This window comes from Capricornis sumatraensis, chromosome 6 (assembly GCF_032405125.1).
Source record: "Capricornis sumatraensis isolate serow.1 chromosome 6, serow.2, whole genome shotgun sequence".
NCBI lineage: Eukaryota > Metazoa > Chordata > Mammalia > Artiodactyla > Bovidae > Capricornis > Capricornis sumatraensis.
Genome location: NC_091074.1, coordinates 60,310,695 through 60,329,815, shown reverse-complemented (window position 1 = coordinate 60,329,815; position 19,121 = coordinate 60,310,695). Strand labels below are relative to the sequence as shown.

At 37.6% G+C, this 19,121-nt stretch overlaps 1 protein-coding gene across 3 annotated transcripts in view; it reads right to left on the bottom strand.

Moving 5' to 3' along the window:
• PCSK5 (proprotein convertase subtilisin/kexin type 5) overlaps positions 1–19,121 on the bottom strand; it is a 500,900-nt gene that overhangs the window by 147,019 nt on the left and 334,760 nt on the right. For all 3 annotated transcript variants that reach the window (XM_068974738.1, XM_068974739.1, XM_068974741.1), the window contains exons 17-20: positions 8,630–8,714; positions 4,352–4,449; positions 3,651–3,780; positions 3,119–3,234 (exon numbers count right to left, since the gene is read on the bottom strand). In XM_068974738.1, the coding sequence (XP_068830839.1) occupies positions 3,119–3,234; positions 3,651–3,780; positions 4,352–4,449; positions 8,630–8,714 (429 nt within the window). The remainder of the gene's footprint in view (positions 1–3,118; positions 3,235–3,650; positions 3,781–4,351; positions 4,450–8,629; positions 8,715–19,121) is intronic.

The following is a 19,121-nucleotide window of genomic DNA, read 5'->3' as shown; positions in this document are numbered from 1 at the left end:
TACTATATTTCATTGAGTCTAAGACACTGGATTTCAGATACACCACTTTTTTAAGTATTGCCAAGAAAAATTCTTATTAAATGGTGACACAATAACCTTTTGTCAATTAGCATATTTGCTTTATGCTTATTAAAGTATTTGCATAAAATGCTGTTTTTTTTTCTGGGCTTAAGTAATAACCCTTCCTTTGAATATTGAGACATAGTTAACGTTTTGAAGTGCAATTAAATGCCACATAAGTAGGAGTGATCATGTGCCTCAGTTGACTAGATATATCTGTGACTAAGTCACAGGCGATGACAGCTACATCACATCAACCTGTGGATCAAAGCAGTTGTAAGCTGCCATGAATTATAAGATGCATCTGATTTTTAATAAAAAAGTATGTCTTAGAATCACTGAAATATGACAGTTGAAAGAAAATAATAACACATCCCTAACAGCACATGGTGATTGCCATGTGATTTGAAAAGCCTAGTGAGCCGTCCATGATCTCATTCTTTAACCTACCTGAAAAGGGACTCATCACAAATCATGGTTCTTCATTTTCCACTTTTGCCCACAATCCTGACACTCCACTTGTACCAAAGTGCCACTGGCATAAATGATCCCGTGCTTACCGTGGTTTAGGGAAAGCAGTTAAAGATCATAAACCTTGAAATGCCTGTTACCAAGTACAAGGTGAACCTCTCAAGTCATAGTGCATCTTTTGGGTCAATGGCTTAAAAATCTTGCTTGGTTTTTCACTTACTAACTAAGAAAAATTCTGATCATATTCAGATAGAGGGGGATCAGCTTTTAACGTGAGGGTAAGGATCACTGGCTGATAACTAGAAAGTAATACTTACATGGTATCTGGGGTGCTATCACTCCCAGTCTTCTCACCTGAGTGTTGTGTGGTGAGAATTAGCCCTGGCCATGAAAAGTCTGAATGCAGAGCCTGAGCAGGTCTGCCTCGCCCTGCCAGGTCAATCAGACATTAGAAGAGCTATGAAGATGCAAAGTCACTTAGACGCTCTGTGGATATGAGAGCATAAATGATTTCCCTATTGGTGCCATCACATGCTCAGATATCTTTGTTGTTTGAAATTCCTAATGGGAAGTTATCAGATAACCATATAAGGGCAACAGTATTATCCTTTTTATTTTCATAGATGAGGGCAGTGAGGCCCCAAAAAAACTCATAACCTGTCCAAGGTCTCGAGTCTAGATAAGAATGATGCATTCTGACTTCTGAATCTACATTCTCCCAGCCATAGCACTCTTCTGCCTCTTGTGAAATTTCCAGAAGAGGAACCATTCAAAGGAACACAAAGATTAAACCCAGGGAAATGATTTTATCAGGGAAAACTGTTCCAAATGCATCATTTTTTATTTTCCTATTTCCCTAACAGTCCAAGATGTTTAGAACAATGATGGTTCAAACATTTTATTTCTACATTGTTGAGATGCACATATGCATAAAGTCTAGGCACAAATTTAAGAGTCCTCTCTGCACGAATTATATCTAGAGTCAAAGCTTATAAAATATTGGGGCTGGAATAATTTAAACTCATTCATTTCATGGATAGGGAAATGGCAGAAGCTAGAAAATGAGAGAACTTGGCATTTGCCAAATTATCAGAGGGAATGGCTGCACGTTAAAAACACTTCAGAAGCTTCTAAAGCTATCAGTGCTTTAACCCAAGACCAATTTAAATGAATCTTGGGGGAAGGTGTGGGGTCCTGGCCTTTAGCTTGAGAACTACTGGTACAATGAAAAGAAAAATGGACCAATATTAGCATTAGAACCAATCTGTAATTGTTTTATCATTAGATAAATGCCTATCTATCACAGCTTAATCGGAGAAGGCAATGGCACCCCACTCCAGTACTCTTGCCTGGAAAATCCCACGGACGGAGGAGCCTGGTGGGCTGCAGTCCATGGGGTCGCAAAGAGTCGGACACGACTGAGTGACTTCCCTTTCACTTTTCACTTTCATGCATTGGAGAAGGCAATGGCAACCCACTCCAGTGTTCTTGCCTGGAGAATCCCAGGGACGGGGGAGCCTGGTGGGCTGCCATCTCTGAGGTCGCACAGAGTCAGACACGACTGAAGCGACTTAGCAGCAGCAGCAGCAGCATGGCTTAATAAAAGATTCAGATGCCTTTTGATTGTTATTTACATATCACAATTACAAACAATCCAAATGAGAGGAGAGTGGCAGTAAACTGTGGCATATCCACAAGACAGACTGTTCAGCTGTTATTAAAAGTGAAGTTTCTGAAGATTTTGTAAAAACATAGCATAGCGTTTATCTAATGCTTAGAGCAGAAAGCAAGGTACAAAACTCTATGTGGTATTTTAAAAATCTAGCAAAAAGTACATATGGTGGAAGACTGGAAAACAATACAATATGTAGCCTTTTCTAGTTAGTGTTTGTATGATTCCAACTATATGCCACTCTGGAAAAGTCAAATCTATGATGACAGTGAAAAAAAAATTAGTGGTTTCCAGGGGGAGGGAAGAAGGAAGGGATAGGCAGAGCACGGAGGATTTTCAGGGTAGTGAAGGGTGATCTGAATGATGGATACTTGTGGTGGTGTGGTGCTGTGGTGGATACGGTGGTGGATACTTGTCTTTATACATTTGTCCAAACTCATAGAACACCAAAAGTGGACTCTAATGTAAACTGTAGATTTTGGTGACAATGATTTGTCAGTGTTGGTTCATCACCTGTAACAAACATATCATTCTGGTGAGGGATACTGATAGTGAGTATGTGTGTATGTGTATATGTATGGTCAGTGTGGTCAGAGGATATATGGGAATTCTCTTTACTTTCTGCTGAATTTTGTTCTGAACCCAAAGCTCTAAAGTTTTCAAGAACAAGGTCCACTAATTAAGAAAAATTAACTAGTGCCATCTTCGTAAATGGATGCTTTAGTTCTTTTTGCAGTTAAAACAACCAGAAAACTAAACCCATTGAGGGTATAAGTTCAAGGAACACCAACAAGACATCAGCATGTCTTACCTGAGACATGCTTGATAGTTAATATTTTCAAGTGGAAATATATATTAGACCTTAACATGGAAGGATCTCATGGTTCTCAGATCAAAATAAGCAGTTGTACTCACCGTCCTTGCAGATGGCCCCCATCTGACACATTCCTAAGTCTAAGAGATACCCACTGGGACAGCTCGTACAGTTCTTGATCCCTGGACCATTGCACGTCAAACAGCTGGCGTCACATCTATGGGGAGAATGTACAGTGTATCATCCTTTCACACATCAGGCACAGGAAAAGATGTGTTTACTGTCAAGCTCTTAACATCTTAAATTTAATTCTCCCTTTGAAGATGCCACAAAAGTATTTTCTTAAATGAATTGCTTTAATTGACAACATTAAAGAAAACCTAGCAGGTAGACCGATTTTAAAGAGGAGAGAGCATGCACTTGAAACGGAAAAACAACTTTAGAGGTTTTAAAGTGCTCCTGAGGCACACACACAAAAACCAGCTGGGTTTAAAGCTGCAGAGTGTAAGTGTAAATGTTTACACCTTATTTTTCATTAATAATTATATGGTTCATATTGTTTATGAAGGCAGTGAAATAAGGAATCCAGTTGCCAAACACTGGAGCTTAAATGGGGGAGGGGGATCCACTTACTTTTTGCAGGATTTGTATCCATTTTCTAAAGAGTGGTCAAAGTAGTAGCTGATACTACAGCTCTGCACGCATCTCCGCTCCTCCATGAAGTAGCCCCCTGTGCAGTTAATACACCCGTCAGCGCCGGCTCCTTAAAAGCAAGACAAATGCAGGAAACAGAAACAAAGCCTCAGAAAAGGTTGCACAGCGGGCTGCTTTTTGCATAATTGGCGAAAATGGCATTAATAGGTTGCACTTTTGAGAAATGTAACATTTGTACTTTTCCTTATGTTCTCTGGGGGAAAAGGCTTCAGTTTTAGATTGAACCCATTTGCCAAAAAAACATCAAACCTCTTTTGAAGGCAAAGGAGGTACAGTTTCAGTTATGCAGGATGAATAAGTTCTGGAAATCCAACATACGCCATGGTAACTATAGTTAATACTGTATTGTATACTCAAAACTCAACTAAGAGAGTTGATCTTAGGTGTTCTCACCACACACAAACTATGTGAGGTGATGAATATGTTAATTAGCTTGTATTATATATATCAAAACATCACACATACATCTTAAAGTATATAATTGTCAGTTATGCCTCAGTAAAGCTAGAAAAGTAAGTCTAATTAAAAAAAATTGTGTGCATGACTGATGGTTAAAGACAGACAAATGAAAGCCAAACCAGAGCTAGAGGAATAAATAAGAGGAGTTGGGGGGGAGGTACCAGCACAGGTGGCGCAGAAGCGGTGGCAGGGCTGACAGTCTTGGCCGTTGAAGTACCATCCGTCCTCACAGGTGACGGCACACCGGGACCCCTGCAGGCTGGAAACACAGACGGCTGTGGTCAGGCAAAGAGGTCATGACTCCCCAAGGCCATATGCAAAACATGTAGTTTCCCCCAGAGGTCAGTGGACTTGGGAGAACTTCAAAGCAGGAGAAATAGCCCCTGTACCCTCTTTTTCTCCTCCCGATGCCTAGAATGCTTCTCTGTGCCTGTAATAAGTCTGTAGCCTATACATGTGCTGCAAGTTTGGAGGACATTCCTCTTAATTATCAGGCTGGCTGACACATTTTTTCTTCACTCAACATTTTACAACCTGGAGGTTTTTAAAAGTATTTTATGGACCAAAACAATCACCTTACCTAACAATATGCCTATCAATCCCAGACCTCCTAGACCTACTCCACAATAAACTTAAATGTTGTCCTGTAACTGTATATGTTGTAGGAGTATGTGGCAAAATGAATTACACCTGAATAGAAGGGTACAACTATCCTGCCCAACCCTCAGCTCAAACTCCCAGGAATAGCCTTTTTAAAATTTTAAGTGCTTCTGATTTTAGTTCTTGGACCAAAACAAGAGAATCCTAACATACTTTTGCTTCTATGGCTTCATTTATTAATTTTAAACTCTAATGAAATATTTGGCAAAATTATTTATTTATATTGCTGCTTCACCAAACATCTTAACTTTTCTTAGTTACATTATTATTTAGTATTTTTGGTTATCTGTGCTATGTTTTCTCTAAATAGCACTCTTAGGCATTACCTAATATGTTGCTAGAATGTTGAATGAGGAACATGTATTTTTTTTCTTCTAATTTTTAATCACCTTTAAGGTTTTTTATAGCCTACAGATTGATTCTTAAAAACAAATGTCTAAAATTTATAGCATTTAATATACAAACATTACTCATGGAATAACTCAGCAGTGAGACTGTTACCATAATCCCATGTCACCCAGTAGACAGTTCTAGAAAATGGGTATCTAAGCAACAGGGTCAAATGCTTTCTGTGTTCTTATAGAAAATACATTTCTCTACATTGCTGCAATTCACATGTTACTTGACTATGCTTTGTATATGGATCATACTATTAAAAACTAACATTTAGTTTTCCCTTTATTTTTTATAATATATGTATATAAATATTTTTATATATTTATTTTTCTCTTTAAAGTAATTTGGAAAGAACAAAACCAAAGTAGATGAAAAAGAATCCCAAACAGTCCTGTTCACATTTTAATCCATATCCTTCTAGTATTTTATGCATAGATATTTTTCTGTTTGCTTCAGTTCAGTTCAGTTCAGTTCAGTCGCTCAGTCGTGTCCGACTCTTTGCGGCCCCATGAATCGCAGCACGCCAGGCCTCCCTGTCCATCACCAACTCCTGGAGTTCACTCAGAGTCGTGTCCATCGAGTCAGTGATGCCATCCAGCCATCTCATTCTCTGTCGTCCCCTTCTCCTCCTGCCCCTAATCGCTCCCAGCATCAAAGTCTTCTCCAATAAGTCAACTCTTTGCATGAGGTGGCCAAAGTACTGGAGTTTCAGCTTTAGCATCATTCCTTCCAAAGAAATCCTGGGTTGATCTCCTTCAGAATGGACTGGTTGGATCTCCTTGCTGTCCAAGGGACTCTCAAGACTCTTCTCCAACACCACAGTTCAAAAGCATCAATTCTTCGGTGCTCAGCCTTCTTCACAGTCCAACTCTCACAGCCATACATGACTACTGGAAAAACCATAGCCTTGACTAGACGGACCTTAGTCGGCAAAGTAATGTCTCTGCTTTTGAATTTGCTATCTAGGTTGTTTGCTTAGCCACTATTTAAAAATTTACAGGTATTTTGAGGCAAAATGGTCAACCCTAGAAGCCCCTAAGAAAAACACAGGGAGCCTCAAGAAGACAGAAAGTGTATTTCATTCATAGATCTTCTCTTTTGGCCAGAGAGGTGTCATTTAAAAAGCCAATAAAAGAAAATCCCTTTCTTTTTGGTATAGCTGGTAAAAGGGGACAGTGCATCAAATGAATCTGTTTGTGGGAGGAAATAGGACCACTGATAACTTATCAAAGGTTTTTTTTTTTTTTTTAAAGCTGCCTTGTTTTTCTAATGAAGGAAATTACTTCCGAGGTTGGTACTTGCTCAGCTGGAGACAGAGGGTGCAGTGTGTGAGGAGGGAGTGTGCTAAGTGGGGCGTGCAGCAGAGCACCTGGGAACTCTGATGCACTCTGCCATTTCCAAACTCCAGGGGTGGCGCGGTAAGCAAACCTGGTACTGGGTTCATGCTGGGGTGAGCCAGCTGAGTTAGATGTGTGCCGTCCCATATGCTCTAGCACCTGTGGGCTCGAGAGCACTTGAAATGTGGCTAGGGTGGCCAAGGCACAGAATTTAACATTTTATTTACATTCATTTCACTCTAAATCTTACAAATTGGCACTTGATTCAGTTATCAGAAAACATTTAAATAAGTGCAGAAGAACTTGGCTATCTAAAATCTACTTCAACTAAAGTTTTATAAAATCTATATACAGATCAAATATTCCCCCCAAATTACTGTCTTAATTGAGATATGCTTTAAGGGTGAAATGCACACCAGCTTTTGAAGACTGTGCACTACAAACAAAATATAGAATATCTCACTGATTATCTTTCATATTGTCTTATATTGATTACATGTTGAAATAATATTTTGGATATATTTGGTTAAAGATTTCATTAAAATAAATTTCACCTGTATCTTTTTACTCCTTTTAATGTGGCTACTCACGTATTTAAAATTAATATATATGGCTCTCATTTCACATTTTTTACTCTATAAAATGTTCCCTAAGCAATATAGAAAATAATCTTGATCTTTTATTTTTCATGGGCCAATTCAGTGTCAGATATTGGAATAAGTGCTTTATAGATGTTATCACAATTAATCCTTACCATAATCCAGGAATTCTGAGGTTAGTATCACCCTTTTATAGATGAGAAAACTGAAGCTCAGAGGAGTGAACAGACTTGACCAAGATCACACAGCTGACAAATGGCAGAGAAAGAATAAGCCCACATTTATCTTCCCTTTTTTACAAATTATAAGTCTGCTCCTTCTCCAAAAAGTAGTAGGATGCTGACTAGACTGATAATTATCAAAACTGAAGTCTTGAGATGAAAGGTGCAAAACAAATGGACACTGAATGCATTTATGGGGGGAAAAAAGAAAGCCACAAATAATCAATTAATTGAAATAAAAATGACATTCCCCTATTAATTAATGTAAAGGACTGCCTGCCTAGACTGCCTGGACCCTGATTATTGTGCCTTTGATCAAAAGTGGAAATAGAGGTACTAAGTGAAGTTGCTCAGTTGTGTCCGACTCTTTGCAACCTGGTGGACTGTAGCCTATGAGGCTCCTCCATCCAGGGATTCTCCAAGCAAGAATACTGGAGTGGGTTGCCTTTTCCTTCTCCAGGAGATCTTCCCAGTCCAGGGATTGAACCCAGGTCTCCTGCATTGCAGATAGATGCTTTACCCTCTGAGCCATCAGGGAACTCTTAAAAGGGATGGAATGGAGCAGAATTCTAGCTTTATGTAATAAAGCCAGAGTCCAGCCCCTCACTCAGCATGGGATGATCTGACCTTCTCTAAGGATATAAAGAATACCTACTTCACTTGATCTGGGTGTTATTCTCTCAAAGAATCTATCAACTGTCTGACTTTAGCAATGAGCAAGTCTCATCCATTCAAGGATGACATCCCCTGGTATTAAATCTATGTGCAAACCACAGCATAATGGAACCAGCCTGAGGTGCTTAAGATAAGACAATGATTGGCTATATGGAGAGAAATAATAAAGATAAGGGAATAGTTTCGACCATCAGAGGAATGAATCAGGGGGATTAAGTATATTTCATTGATGTTACCTACACAGTAATCCTTGACTGATACACTGCCGGTCAAAAAGCCCAAAGAAAGCCTCTCAAATGGCCATTTATTTACTTGTAGTTGAGCCATCTTTTCTAAAGAGAATTTTATTTGGCTTATAAACCTTACAAAGCCAAAGTAGCATCCAATTTTTCACATAAAATGATAGAGATAATGCAAATAGCAATCAAGTGTCTGAATGGGAGTCAAACCAAGGGTGACTTATAAGAGAGGTACCTATTTACTTTTTTTCTTTCAATTTTATTGAGAAGTCTTTGGGCTATGTTACTTGGTGAAATCTTTAACTCTCTTACCTTAACCCCTCCCTGCATTCTGTACAGTTGTCAGATTCAGTACATGTCTTGCAGTTTTCATTGCACTTCCGGCAAAGATTTTTCTCTGTTAAAAAAAAAAAAAAAGAACAAGGTTATAAATCAGTTGGTCAGCTGGATTTCATAAAAGCATATGTTCTAATGTTTGCTAATGCATGCTATAGTATACATGGCCTTGAGTAGGAGGAAATTGTAGGAAAAGCCCCAGACTCAACATTTCCTATCGCTTCTCAGCAAATCAAATACAGGTAGGAATATATAGCATTGGGAAATACCTTAATAATATCTACCAGTTTGTAGACAAGAAAGCTACAGCCCACTTAATTCTTAAATAGTTTATTGGTTTTTTTCTTCTTCCTGTTCTCTTTCCCAAGCAGAGTTTCCTAACTTCCAACAGTGAAAATCTCACTAATGAAGCTGGGGCACATCACTACTAAGTACAGAGAGGCAACACTAGCAGCTGAAGCATGGAACAGTAGACCGCATGCTCACAGCTTTAATGACTACTCCGATGAACGACTTTTAAGATTGCCAGGTAAGGGTTGATTATTGCTTGCATTGTTTTATTGTTTTAAAGTTTATGGAAGCTGTGGAATCAATATAAATGTTACTATATTTCAGACAGCACTTACATTTCTGGAGAACAGAAACATATCTGAATGAACAAATACACTGTGAATACTGGCTTTCTTGTTTAATACCAAACACTGAGGTGGGGGGAGGGTTGAGGGGGGATGGCAAGTACATTACTATCCTGTAGTAGAAAATGGTGATGTTATAGTAAGTAAGGCCTTTTACCTCAGGTGAAATTTTTCTGGAGACTTTGATCCCGTCTCTGAGAGGCCAGTGGATCCTAACTTCAGGTATATATAGAACTGAATGAGGCTTTGTCCATAGGCTTCTCTGCTCTTTAAACGCTGGTGTTCTTCAGGGTTCCACAGAGAAGCAATGCTTCACCGGATCCCTCTAAGGACCTCCTAGAAGTCTAGCAGAATTCTGAGCTCCTCGGTGTGAAATACAAAGTTCTTCACTGTCTGTGACCTCCTCATCATAGGGTCATCGAGAATGCTGGACATGGCATAGGACCTGAAGCCAGAGGACCTAGAGTGGCATTCTGCTCTTAGCATTTCTAGTGGACAAGTTCACAATCTCTGCTCATTTGTTAACTAAATATTACAATGATGACTACCACTGAGCTGCTCTTGAGGAGTTAATGACCTTATTCAAGGGAACTGTAGATATGTTGGCAGTAACTATTGCTAGTCACATACATATCACTATGCTATATGTAAATAGACTTATTAAAGGAGGAAATTAAAACAAAAGGCAATTGCCTCGAAGGACAGAAATGCACAGACCACTTGTATCAGTGAGTGAACTGAAAATTGCTCAATCATCTGTGACTCTCTGCAACCCCATGGACTATGCAGTCCATGGAATTCTCTAGGCCAGATACTGGAATGGGTAGCCTTTCCCTTCTTCAGATGTATCAGTGAAGTAATAGTTTAAATAGCCTTCTTTAATTATCTACCTTCCAGGCTCTGGCAAAAGAACTGATTGTCTCAATTATCATTTTCCTATCAGGTACCACCTAGATTTCTTTTCCAAGGTTCAGTCTTCTTGATAGAATTTTGATTTTTTTTTCCTCAAGGAATACTACTTGTTTCTGATCCCTTTAAAACCTTTTTTAAGTATAGTTGATTTACAGTGTTTATTACTGCTGTACACATAGTGATTCAATTATACATTTTATACACATTCTTTTTGAAGTTTCTTTTTCCACTGTGGTTTATCATAAGATATTGAATATAGTTCTGTGTGCTTGTTGTTTATCCATTCTGTGCATAAAAGCTTACATCTGCTAACCTCAAACTCTCAGTCTATCTCTTCTCCAGCCCCTTCCTCCTTGGCAACCACCAGTCTGTTCTCTTTGTCCATGATTCTGTTTGTTTCATAAATAAGTTATTTATGTCTTATTTTAGAATCCACATATAAGTGTTATAATATGGTATTTATCTTTCTCTTTCTGACTTACTTCACTTAGTATGATAATCTTTAGATGCATTCATGTTGCTACAAATGGCATTATTTCATTTGTTTCTATGGCTGAGAACTGCCCATTGTGTGTGTGTGTGTCTGTGCGTGTGTATACACACCATATCTTCTTTATCCATTCATCTGTCAATGGACATTTAGGTTGTTTCCATGCCTTTGCTGTTGTGAGTAGTGCTATTCACATAGGGGTATACGTATCTTTTTGAATTACACTTTTGTCCAGATATATACCCAGGAGTGGGATTGCTGGATCATATGATAGTTGTATTTTTAGTTTTATAAGGAACCTCTATAATGTTTTCCACAGTGGCTCATCAACTTACATTCCTACCAACAGTGTAGGTGGGTTCTCTTTTCTCCACATCGTCTCCAGCATTGCTTTTGCAGAATTTTTAATGATGGTTATTCTGACCATTGTGAGGTGTACCTCGCTGTAGTTTTGACTTGCATTTCTCTAATAACTAGCCATGTTGAGCATCTTTTCATATGCCTATTGGCTATCTGTATTTCTTCTTTGGAGAAATGTGTGTTTAGGTCTTTTGCCTATTTTTCAGTTGGATTTTTTGTTGCTGTTGTTGAGTAGTACAAGCTGTTTGTATATTTTGGAAATTAATCCCTTGTTGGTCGGATCATTTGTAGGTATTTTCTCCCATTCTGTAGGTTGTTTTTTCATTTTGTTTATGGTTTCCTTCACTGTGCAAAAGCTTATAAATTTGATTAGGTCCTGCTTATTTTTGTTTTTATTTCTATTGTCTTGGGAGCCTAAGGAAACAGTGGTATAATTTATATTGGAGAATATTTTGCCTGTGTTCTCTTCTAGGAGCTTTATGGTATTACATCTTATGTTTGAGTCTTCAAGCCGTTTTGTGTTTATTTTTATGTATGATGTAATGGTGTATTCTAACTTCATTGGTTTACATGCAACTGTCCAACTTTCCCAGCACCACTTGCTGAAGAGATTGTTTCATTCCACTGAATATATGTGTCTCCTCTGAAGATTAATTGATGATAGGTGTGTGGGTTTATTTCTGGGATCTCTATTCTGTTCTGTTGATCCATATGTCTGTTTTGGTGGCAATATCATGTTTTGATTACTGTAGCTTTGTAGTATTGTCTGAAGTCTGGAGGGTTATACCTCTTGATTTGTTCTTTTTCTTTAGGATTGTTTTGGCAATTCTGGGTCTTTTATGGTTTCATATGAATTTTAGGATTGTCTGTTCTAGTTCTGGGCTTCCCTGGTAGCTCAGTTGGTAAAGAATCTGTCTGCAATGCAGGAGACCTAATGTTATGGGTAACCTGATTTGTTGTTCAGTAGCTCAGTCATGTCTGACTCTATGTGACCCCATGGACTGCAGCACACCAGGCTTTCCTGTTCTTCACTATCTCTCAGAGTTTACTCAAACTCATGTCCATTGAATCGATAATGCCATCCAACCATCTCATCCTTTGTCACTCCCTTCTCCTTTTGCCCTCAATCTTTCCCAGCATCAGGGTCTTTTCCAATGAGTCAGCTCTTCACATCAGGTGGTCAAAGTATTGGACCTTTTGGTAATTTAGGGATCACATTAAACCTATAGATTGCTTTGGTAAGTATGGCCATTTTAACAATATTAATTATTCCAACCCAAGGGCATGAGGTATCTTTCATTTCTTTGAATCATCTTTGGTTTCTTTTATTAATGTTTTATAATTCTCAGCAAATAGGTCTTTCACCTCCTTGGTCAGGTTTAATCCTAAGTCTTTTATTTTGGGGGTGAAATTTTTAAAAGTTTTTCTTCTTTTTTTTTACACTCTCTTTCTTATTTCATTTTTGGTATAAAGAAGTGCAACTGGTTTCTGTATGTTAATCTTATGTCCTGCTACCTTGCTGAATTTATTCATCAGTTCTAGTAGTTTTTGTGTGAAGTCTTCAGGGTTTTATATACGTCTAGTATCATCATCTGCATTTTACCTCTTCCTTTCCAATTTGAATGCCTTTTATTTCTTGTGTGATTGCTGTGACTAGGACTTCCTAGTATGTTGACTAGAAAAGGTAAGAGTAGGCATCCTTGTCTTGTACCTGAATTTAGCAGGAAGGCTTCAGCTTTTTACCATTGAGTATTATATTGGCTTTGGGTTTGTCATTAAGTAGCTTTTATTATGTTGAGATATGTTCTCTCTGTACCCACTTTGGTAAGGGTTTTTATCATGAATGGATGTTGAATTTTGTGAGATGCTTTTTCTGCATCTATTCAGATGATCGTGTGTTTTTTGTCTTCTGTTTATTTGGTATATCACACATTGATTTGCATATGTGGAACCGTCCTTGTGAACTTCAGATGAATCCCACTGGTCGTGGTGTATGATCTTTTTTATGTGTTGTTACATTCAGTTGCTAATATTTTGTTGAGAATTTTTGCATCTATATTCATCAGAGATACTGGTTTATAAATTTCTTTTCTGGTGGTGTCTTTGTCTGGTTTTGGTATCAAGGTGATAGCTTCAAAGAATGGCTTTGAGAGTGTTCTCTGCTCTTCAGTTTTCTAGAAGAGCTTGAGAAGGATCAGTATAAGTTCCTCTTTGTATGTTTGGTAGAATTCACCTGTAAAGTCATCTGGTTCTAGACTTTTGTTTGTAGAGAGGTATTTTTTTTTTTTTACTCCAGTGGTTACTCAATTTTTTAAAATTAATTTTTATTAGAGTATAGTTGCTTTACAATGTAGTGTTAGTTTCTGCTATACAGCAAAGTGAATCAGCTATACGTATGCATATATCCCCTCTTTTTGAATTTCCTTCCCATTTAGGTCACCACAGAGCATTGAGTAGAGTTCCCTGTGGTATGCAGTAAGTACTCATTAGTTATCTATTTTATACATAGCAGCATATGTATGTTAATCCCAATCTGCTAATTCATCCCACTCCCCCCATCCTTCCATTGGCTGTCATACATTGTTGAGAGTTTTTAAATTAGATTCTATTTTGGTTCTAGTGATTGGTCTTTTCAAATTATCTTTCTATTTTATTCAATTTTAGTAGGATGTTTGTTTCCAGAAATGTGTCCACTTCTTCTGGATTGTCAAATTTGTTGGCATATAAGTGTTCATAGCACTCCCTTATGGTTTTTGGAATTTCTGTATCAGTTGTTATGTTTTCTTTTTCATTTATTTTGTTTATTTGGGTTATCTCTCTTTTCTTTTTGATGAGCCTGGTCTGAGGTTTGTCAATCCTGTTTATTCTTTCAAAGAACCAGGTCTTGGTTTTATTGACTTTTTTCTATTTTTTTAAAAAAATCTGTTTTATTTCTTCTCTGATCTTTATTATTTCCTTCCTTTGCTGACTTTAGATTTTGTTTGTTCTTTTTCTTTAAAAAAAATATTTTTGGCTGTGCTGGGTCTTTGTTGCTTTGTGTGGGCTTTCTCTAGTTGCAGTAAGTGGATGCTACTCTTTATTGTGGTGCGCAGATTTCTCATTGTGGAGCGTCTCTTGTTGCAGAACGTAGACTCTAGGCACATGGGATTCAGCCGCAGCTGCGGCACATGGGCTCAGTAGTTGTGGTGCATGGGCCTAGTTGCTCCACGGCCTGTGGAATCCATCTGGCCCAGGAATCAAACCTGTGTCCTCTGCATTGGCAGGGGGACTCCCATCCACAGCGCCACCAGGGAAGTCCCTATTCTTCTTTTTCTAATTTTATTAAGTGGTAGATGAAAGTGTGTATGTGAGATTTTTCTTGTTATTTTTTTTTAAACGGTAAGAAAGCTTTTTATGACCCAGAGAGATGTTATGGGGAGGGAGGTGTGGGGGTGGGGGGCGGTTCATGTTTGGGAACGCATGTAAGAATTAAAGATTTTAAAATTAAAAACATTAAAAAAAATTTATCTTATATTGGAACACAGTATTAAAGTTGGTTAATAATGTGTTAGTTTCAGGTGTACAACAAAGTGATTCAGTTATACATGTACATGTATCTATTCTTTTTCAAGTTCTTTTCCCATTTAGGTTATTACAGAATATTGAGCAGAGTTTCCTGTGCTTGTTGATTATCTATTTTAAATATGGTAGTATGTACATGTCAATCCCAAACTCCCAATCTATCTCTGGCCTTCACCCTTCCCTCTGGTAACCATACATTCATTCTCTAAGTCTGTGAGTCTGTTTATGTTGTGTAAATAAGTTCATTTGTATCATTTCTTCTAGATTTTGCATATGAATGATATCATATGATATTTGTCTTTGTATTGCTTCACTTAGTATGATAATCTCCAGGTCTATCCATGTTGGTGCAAATCGTATTATTTCATTCTTTTAAATGACTAAGGGATATTCCATTGTTTATATGTAGCACATCTCTATCCTCTCATCTTTTGATTGACATTTAGGTTTCTTCCATATCTTGGTTATTGTAAACAGTACTGCAGTGAACACTGGGGTGCATGTACTCTCTCAAACCATGTTTTTCTGTGAATATATGCACAAGAGTAGGGTTGCTGGATCATATGGTAGCTGTATTTTTAGTTTTTTAAGGAACTGCCATTCTGTTCTCCATAGAGGCTCTACCAATTTACATTCCCACCAACAATGTAGGAGAGTTCTCTTTTTTCCACACCCTCTGCAGCATTTATTGTCTGTAGATTTTTTTGATCATGGCCATTCTGACTGGTGTGAGGTGATATGTCTTTGTAGTCTTGATTTGTATCTCTCTAATAGTGATGTTAAACATCTTTTTATGTGCTACTTGGCCATCTGTATATCTTCTTTGGAGGAGTGTCTACTTAGGTCTCCTGCCCATTTGTAAATTTTGGAGACTAATCCCTTTTTGGTTGCATTTTTTTTTTTTTTTTTACCATTCTGTGAGCTGTCTTTTCATTTGGTTTAGGTTTCCTTCACTGTGCAAGCACTTTTGAGTTTAATTAGGTAACACTTGTTGGTTTTTACTTCCATCTGGGAGGTGGATCAGAAAAGATATTGCAGTGATTTATGTCCCAAGAATGTTCTGCCTATGTTTTCCTCTAAGAGTTTTATATTAATAGTACTCAGTCTTACATTTAGGTCTTTAATCCATTCTGAGTTTTATTTTTGTGTATGGTGTATTCCCAGCACCATTTATTGAAAAATCTTTTGTCCATTGTGCAGTCTTGCCTCCTTTGTTGTAGATTAATTGGCCATAGGTATGTGGGTTTATTTCTGGGCTTTTTATCCTCTTCCATTGATCTATATTTCTCTTTGTGTCAGTATTACACTGTTTTGATGACTATAGACTTGTTATATAGTCTTAAGTCAAGAAGCCTGATTCCTCCAGCTCCAGTTTCCTTTCTCAAGATTGCTTTGGCTGTTCAGGGTCTTCTGTATCTCTAAACAAATCTTACAATTTTTGTTGTTGTTGTTGTTCTAGTTCTGTGCAAAATGCCATTGGTAATTTGATCGAATCTGTAGCTTGCCTTGGGTAGTACAGTCATTTTGACAATATTGATTCTTCCAATCCAAGAACATGGTATATTTCAATGTTTGTCATCTTTGATTTCTTTCATCAGTGTCTTATAGTTTATAGCATACTTTCCTTAGGTTTACTCCTAGGTATTTTATTGTTTTTGATATGATGGTAAATAGGATTGTTTTCTTAATTTTACTTTCTGATTTTTGTTGTTAATGTATAGAAATGCAACAAATCTCCATGTACTAATTCTGTATCCTGCAACGTCCTGAATTTATTGATGAGTTCCAGTGGTTTTCTGGTAGCATCTTTAGGATTTTCTATGTATATTATCATGTCATTTGCAAACAGTGACAGTTTTATTTCTTTTCCACTTCTTTTACTTACGTTTCTTTTCTGATTGCCATGTCTAGGACTTCCAAAACTATGGTGAATAAAAGTGGACCTGCTTGTCTTGTTCCTGATCTAAGGGAAAATGCTTTCAGCTTTTCACTGTTGAGTATGATGTTAGCTGTAGGTCTGTCACATATGGCCTTTATTATGTTGACATATATTCTCTCAATGCTTACTTTCTGGAGAATTTTTATCATAAATGGATGTTGAATTTTGTCAGAAGCTGTTTCTGCATCTATTGAGATGATCATATGGTTTTTATTCTTTAATTTGTTGTGGTGTATATAGTATCCTTTTTTATTTTTCTTTGTGGCCTTTGTTTTAAAGTTTATTTCATCTAATAAGAGTATTATGATCCCTGCTTTCTTTTCATTTGCATCTGCATGAAATATCTTTTTCCATCCCCTCACTTTCAATCTTTGTGTGTCTTTTGCCCTAAAAATGGGTCTCTTATAAGCAGCATATTGTAGTCTCTTGTATTTTTTTAATCAAGTTGCCACTCTGTGTATTTTGATTAGAGAATTTAGACCATTGACATTTAAGGTAATTATTGATAGATATGTATTTATTGCTGTTTTAAACCTTGCTTTCTCATTGATTTTATTTTATTTTTTAATTTTTTATTTTATTTTATTTTTTCTCATTGATTTTAAATTTCTTCTTTGTCACTTTATCTTTTTTTGTTGTTGCAGTTTGATTTTCTTTTGTATTATACTTAATGTTCTCTTCTCTTTGGTTTCTGTGAATCTATTGTATGTTTTTGATTTGTGGTTATCCTGTTTTTCAATTATGTTAACCCCTTCCTATATATACTTGCCTTAGACTGGTAGTCATATAGGCTCAAACACATTCTAGAAGTAAAAAATCTACACATTCTTACTCTTCTCCACATTTTATAACTTTGATGTCCTCTTTTATATCTTCATTGTTAGTGAAATTAAAATAGAGGTAGTCTTGTTCAGGCTTCAGAAGCAGGAGAGCAGGCCTCTGACTTCTGACCCTGCCAGGACTATGTGCCTGCCTATAAGTACACCACTTGTTGCTAGAAAGTTAAGGGGCACGTTACATAAGAAAGTTTAGTGGGTCTTGAAATTTTCTTAAGCCCTTGAGGGCCTGGCCAGCCTTCTCCTCTCTCCAAGGTCTAAGAAGTCTTATGACTCACAAGGAGAAACAAATAGCATTGTAAAAGTTAAAGGAAAAAACCAGGGCTGCTGTTTTGCATACAAAGTGATGACTATATCAGTTTTTGGCCTGGGATTATAAGCAGGAGCTCCCCAAACTGCAATTTCAAGTCTTAACCCATGGAGTGTATACACTTCTGGGACCGTTTCCCAACTGGAACTCCAGATTGCTGTCATTCAGGACTTTAAGGCACTATTCAAGTCTAGATGTAGGTTGACGGCCCAATTTGGAGATAATGTATGTTGTTACTTGTCTATATTGCTTTTATTTCTTTGCTTTTAATGACTATATAATTGAAACTAAGTCAAATAATCCTCTATTAAAATATATTAAAATTGTTCATCGGGTGTGCAATGAGTGGTTGCTTTTGTTAACTAATCCTTTGAACTGAAAATAAGGTAAAACTTTCAGCAAAACGTTCATGTTCATCCTTTTGCTATTCATTGTAATTGTCGTTACTTTCATAGAAATTTTTTGATTTAATTTTAAATCTATGTACTGGCTTATCAGTTTGTGTGCAAAATGGCAGCCCTGGTTTTTTTCCTGATAGCTCAGTTGATAAAGAATCCACCTGCAATGCAGGAGACCCCGGTTTGATTCCTGGCTTGGAAAGCTCTGCTGGAGAAGGGATAGGCTACCCACTCCAGTATTCATGGGCTTCCCTGGTGGCTCAGCTGGCAAAAAATCCACCTGGAGTGCAGGAGACCTGGGTTCCTGGTCTCCTGGAGAAGGGAAAGGCTACCCACTCCAGTATTCTGGCCGAGAGAATTCCATGGACTGTATAGTCCATGGGATCACAAAGAGTCAGACACGACTAGGGAACTATCACTTTACTTTCCAGCTGTGATTTTTCTCTTACCTATAGATTATTTCTTTTCTATTTGGAGAAGACCTTAATATTTCCTTTAGTATAGGTTTGAAAGAACGTGAAGTCACTCATTCGTGTCCGACTCTTTGCGACCCCACGGACTGAAGCCTACCAGGCTCCTCCGTCCATGGGATTTTCCAGGCAAGAATACTGGAGTGGGTTGCCATTTCTTTCTCCAGGGGATCTTCCCCACCCAGGGATTGAAACCGGGTCTCCTGCATTGTAGGCAGATACTTAACTGTCTGAGCTACCAGGGAAGTTCTAGGATAGGTTTAGTATTGTTGTATTCTTTTGATTTTTATCTGAGAAATTCTTTCTCTCTCTATTCTAAATGGTAATCTTGCTGGGTAGAGTATCCTAGGTTGCAGGTTTTTCCCTTTCAGGACTTTGACTATATCTTGCCACTCCCTCCTGGCCTGTAACATTTCTGTAGAGAAATGAGCTGATAGCCTTATGGGGGTTTTCTTGTCATTAGCTCTGTTTTTCTCTTGTTGCTTTTAGAATCCTCTCTTTAACTTTTGCCATTTTTATTATGTCTAGGTATAGATCCATTTGGGTTTATCGTATTT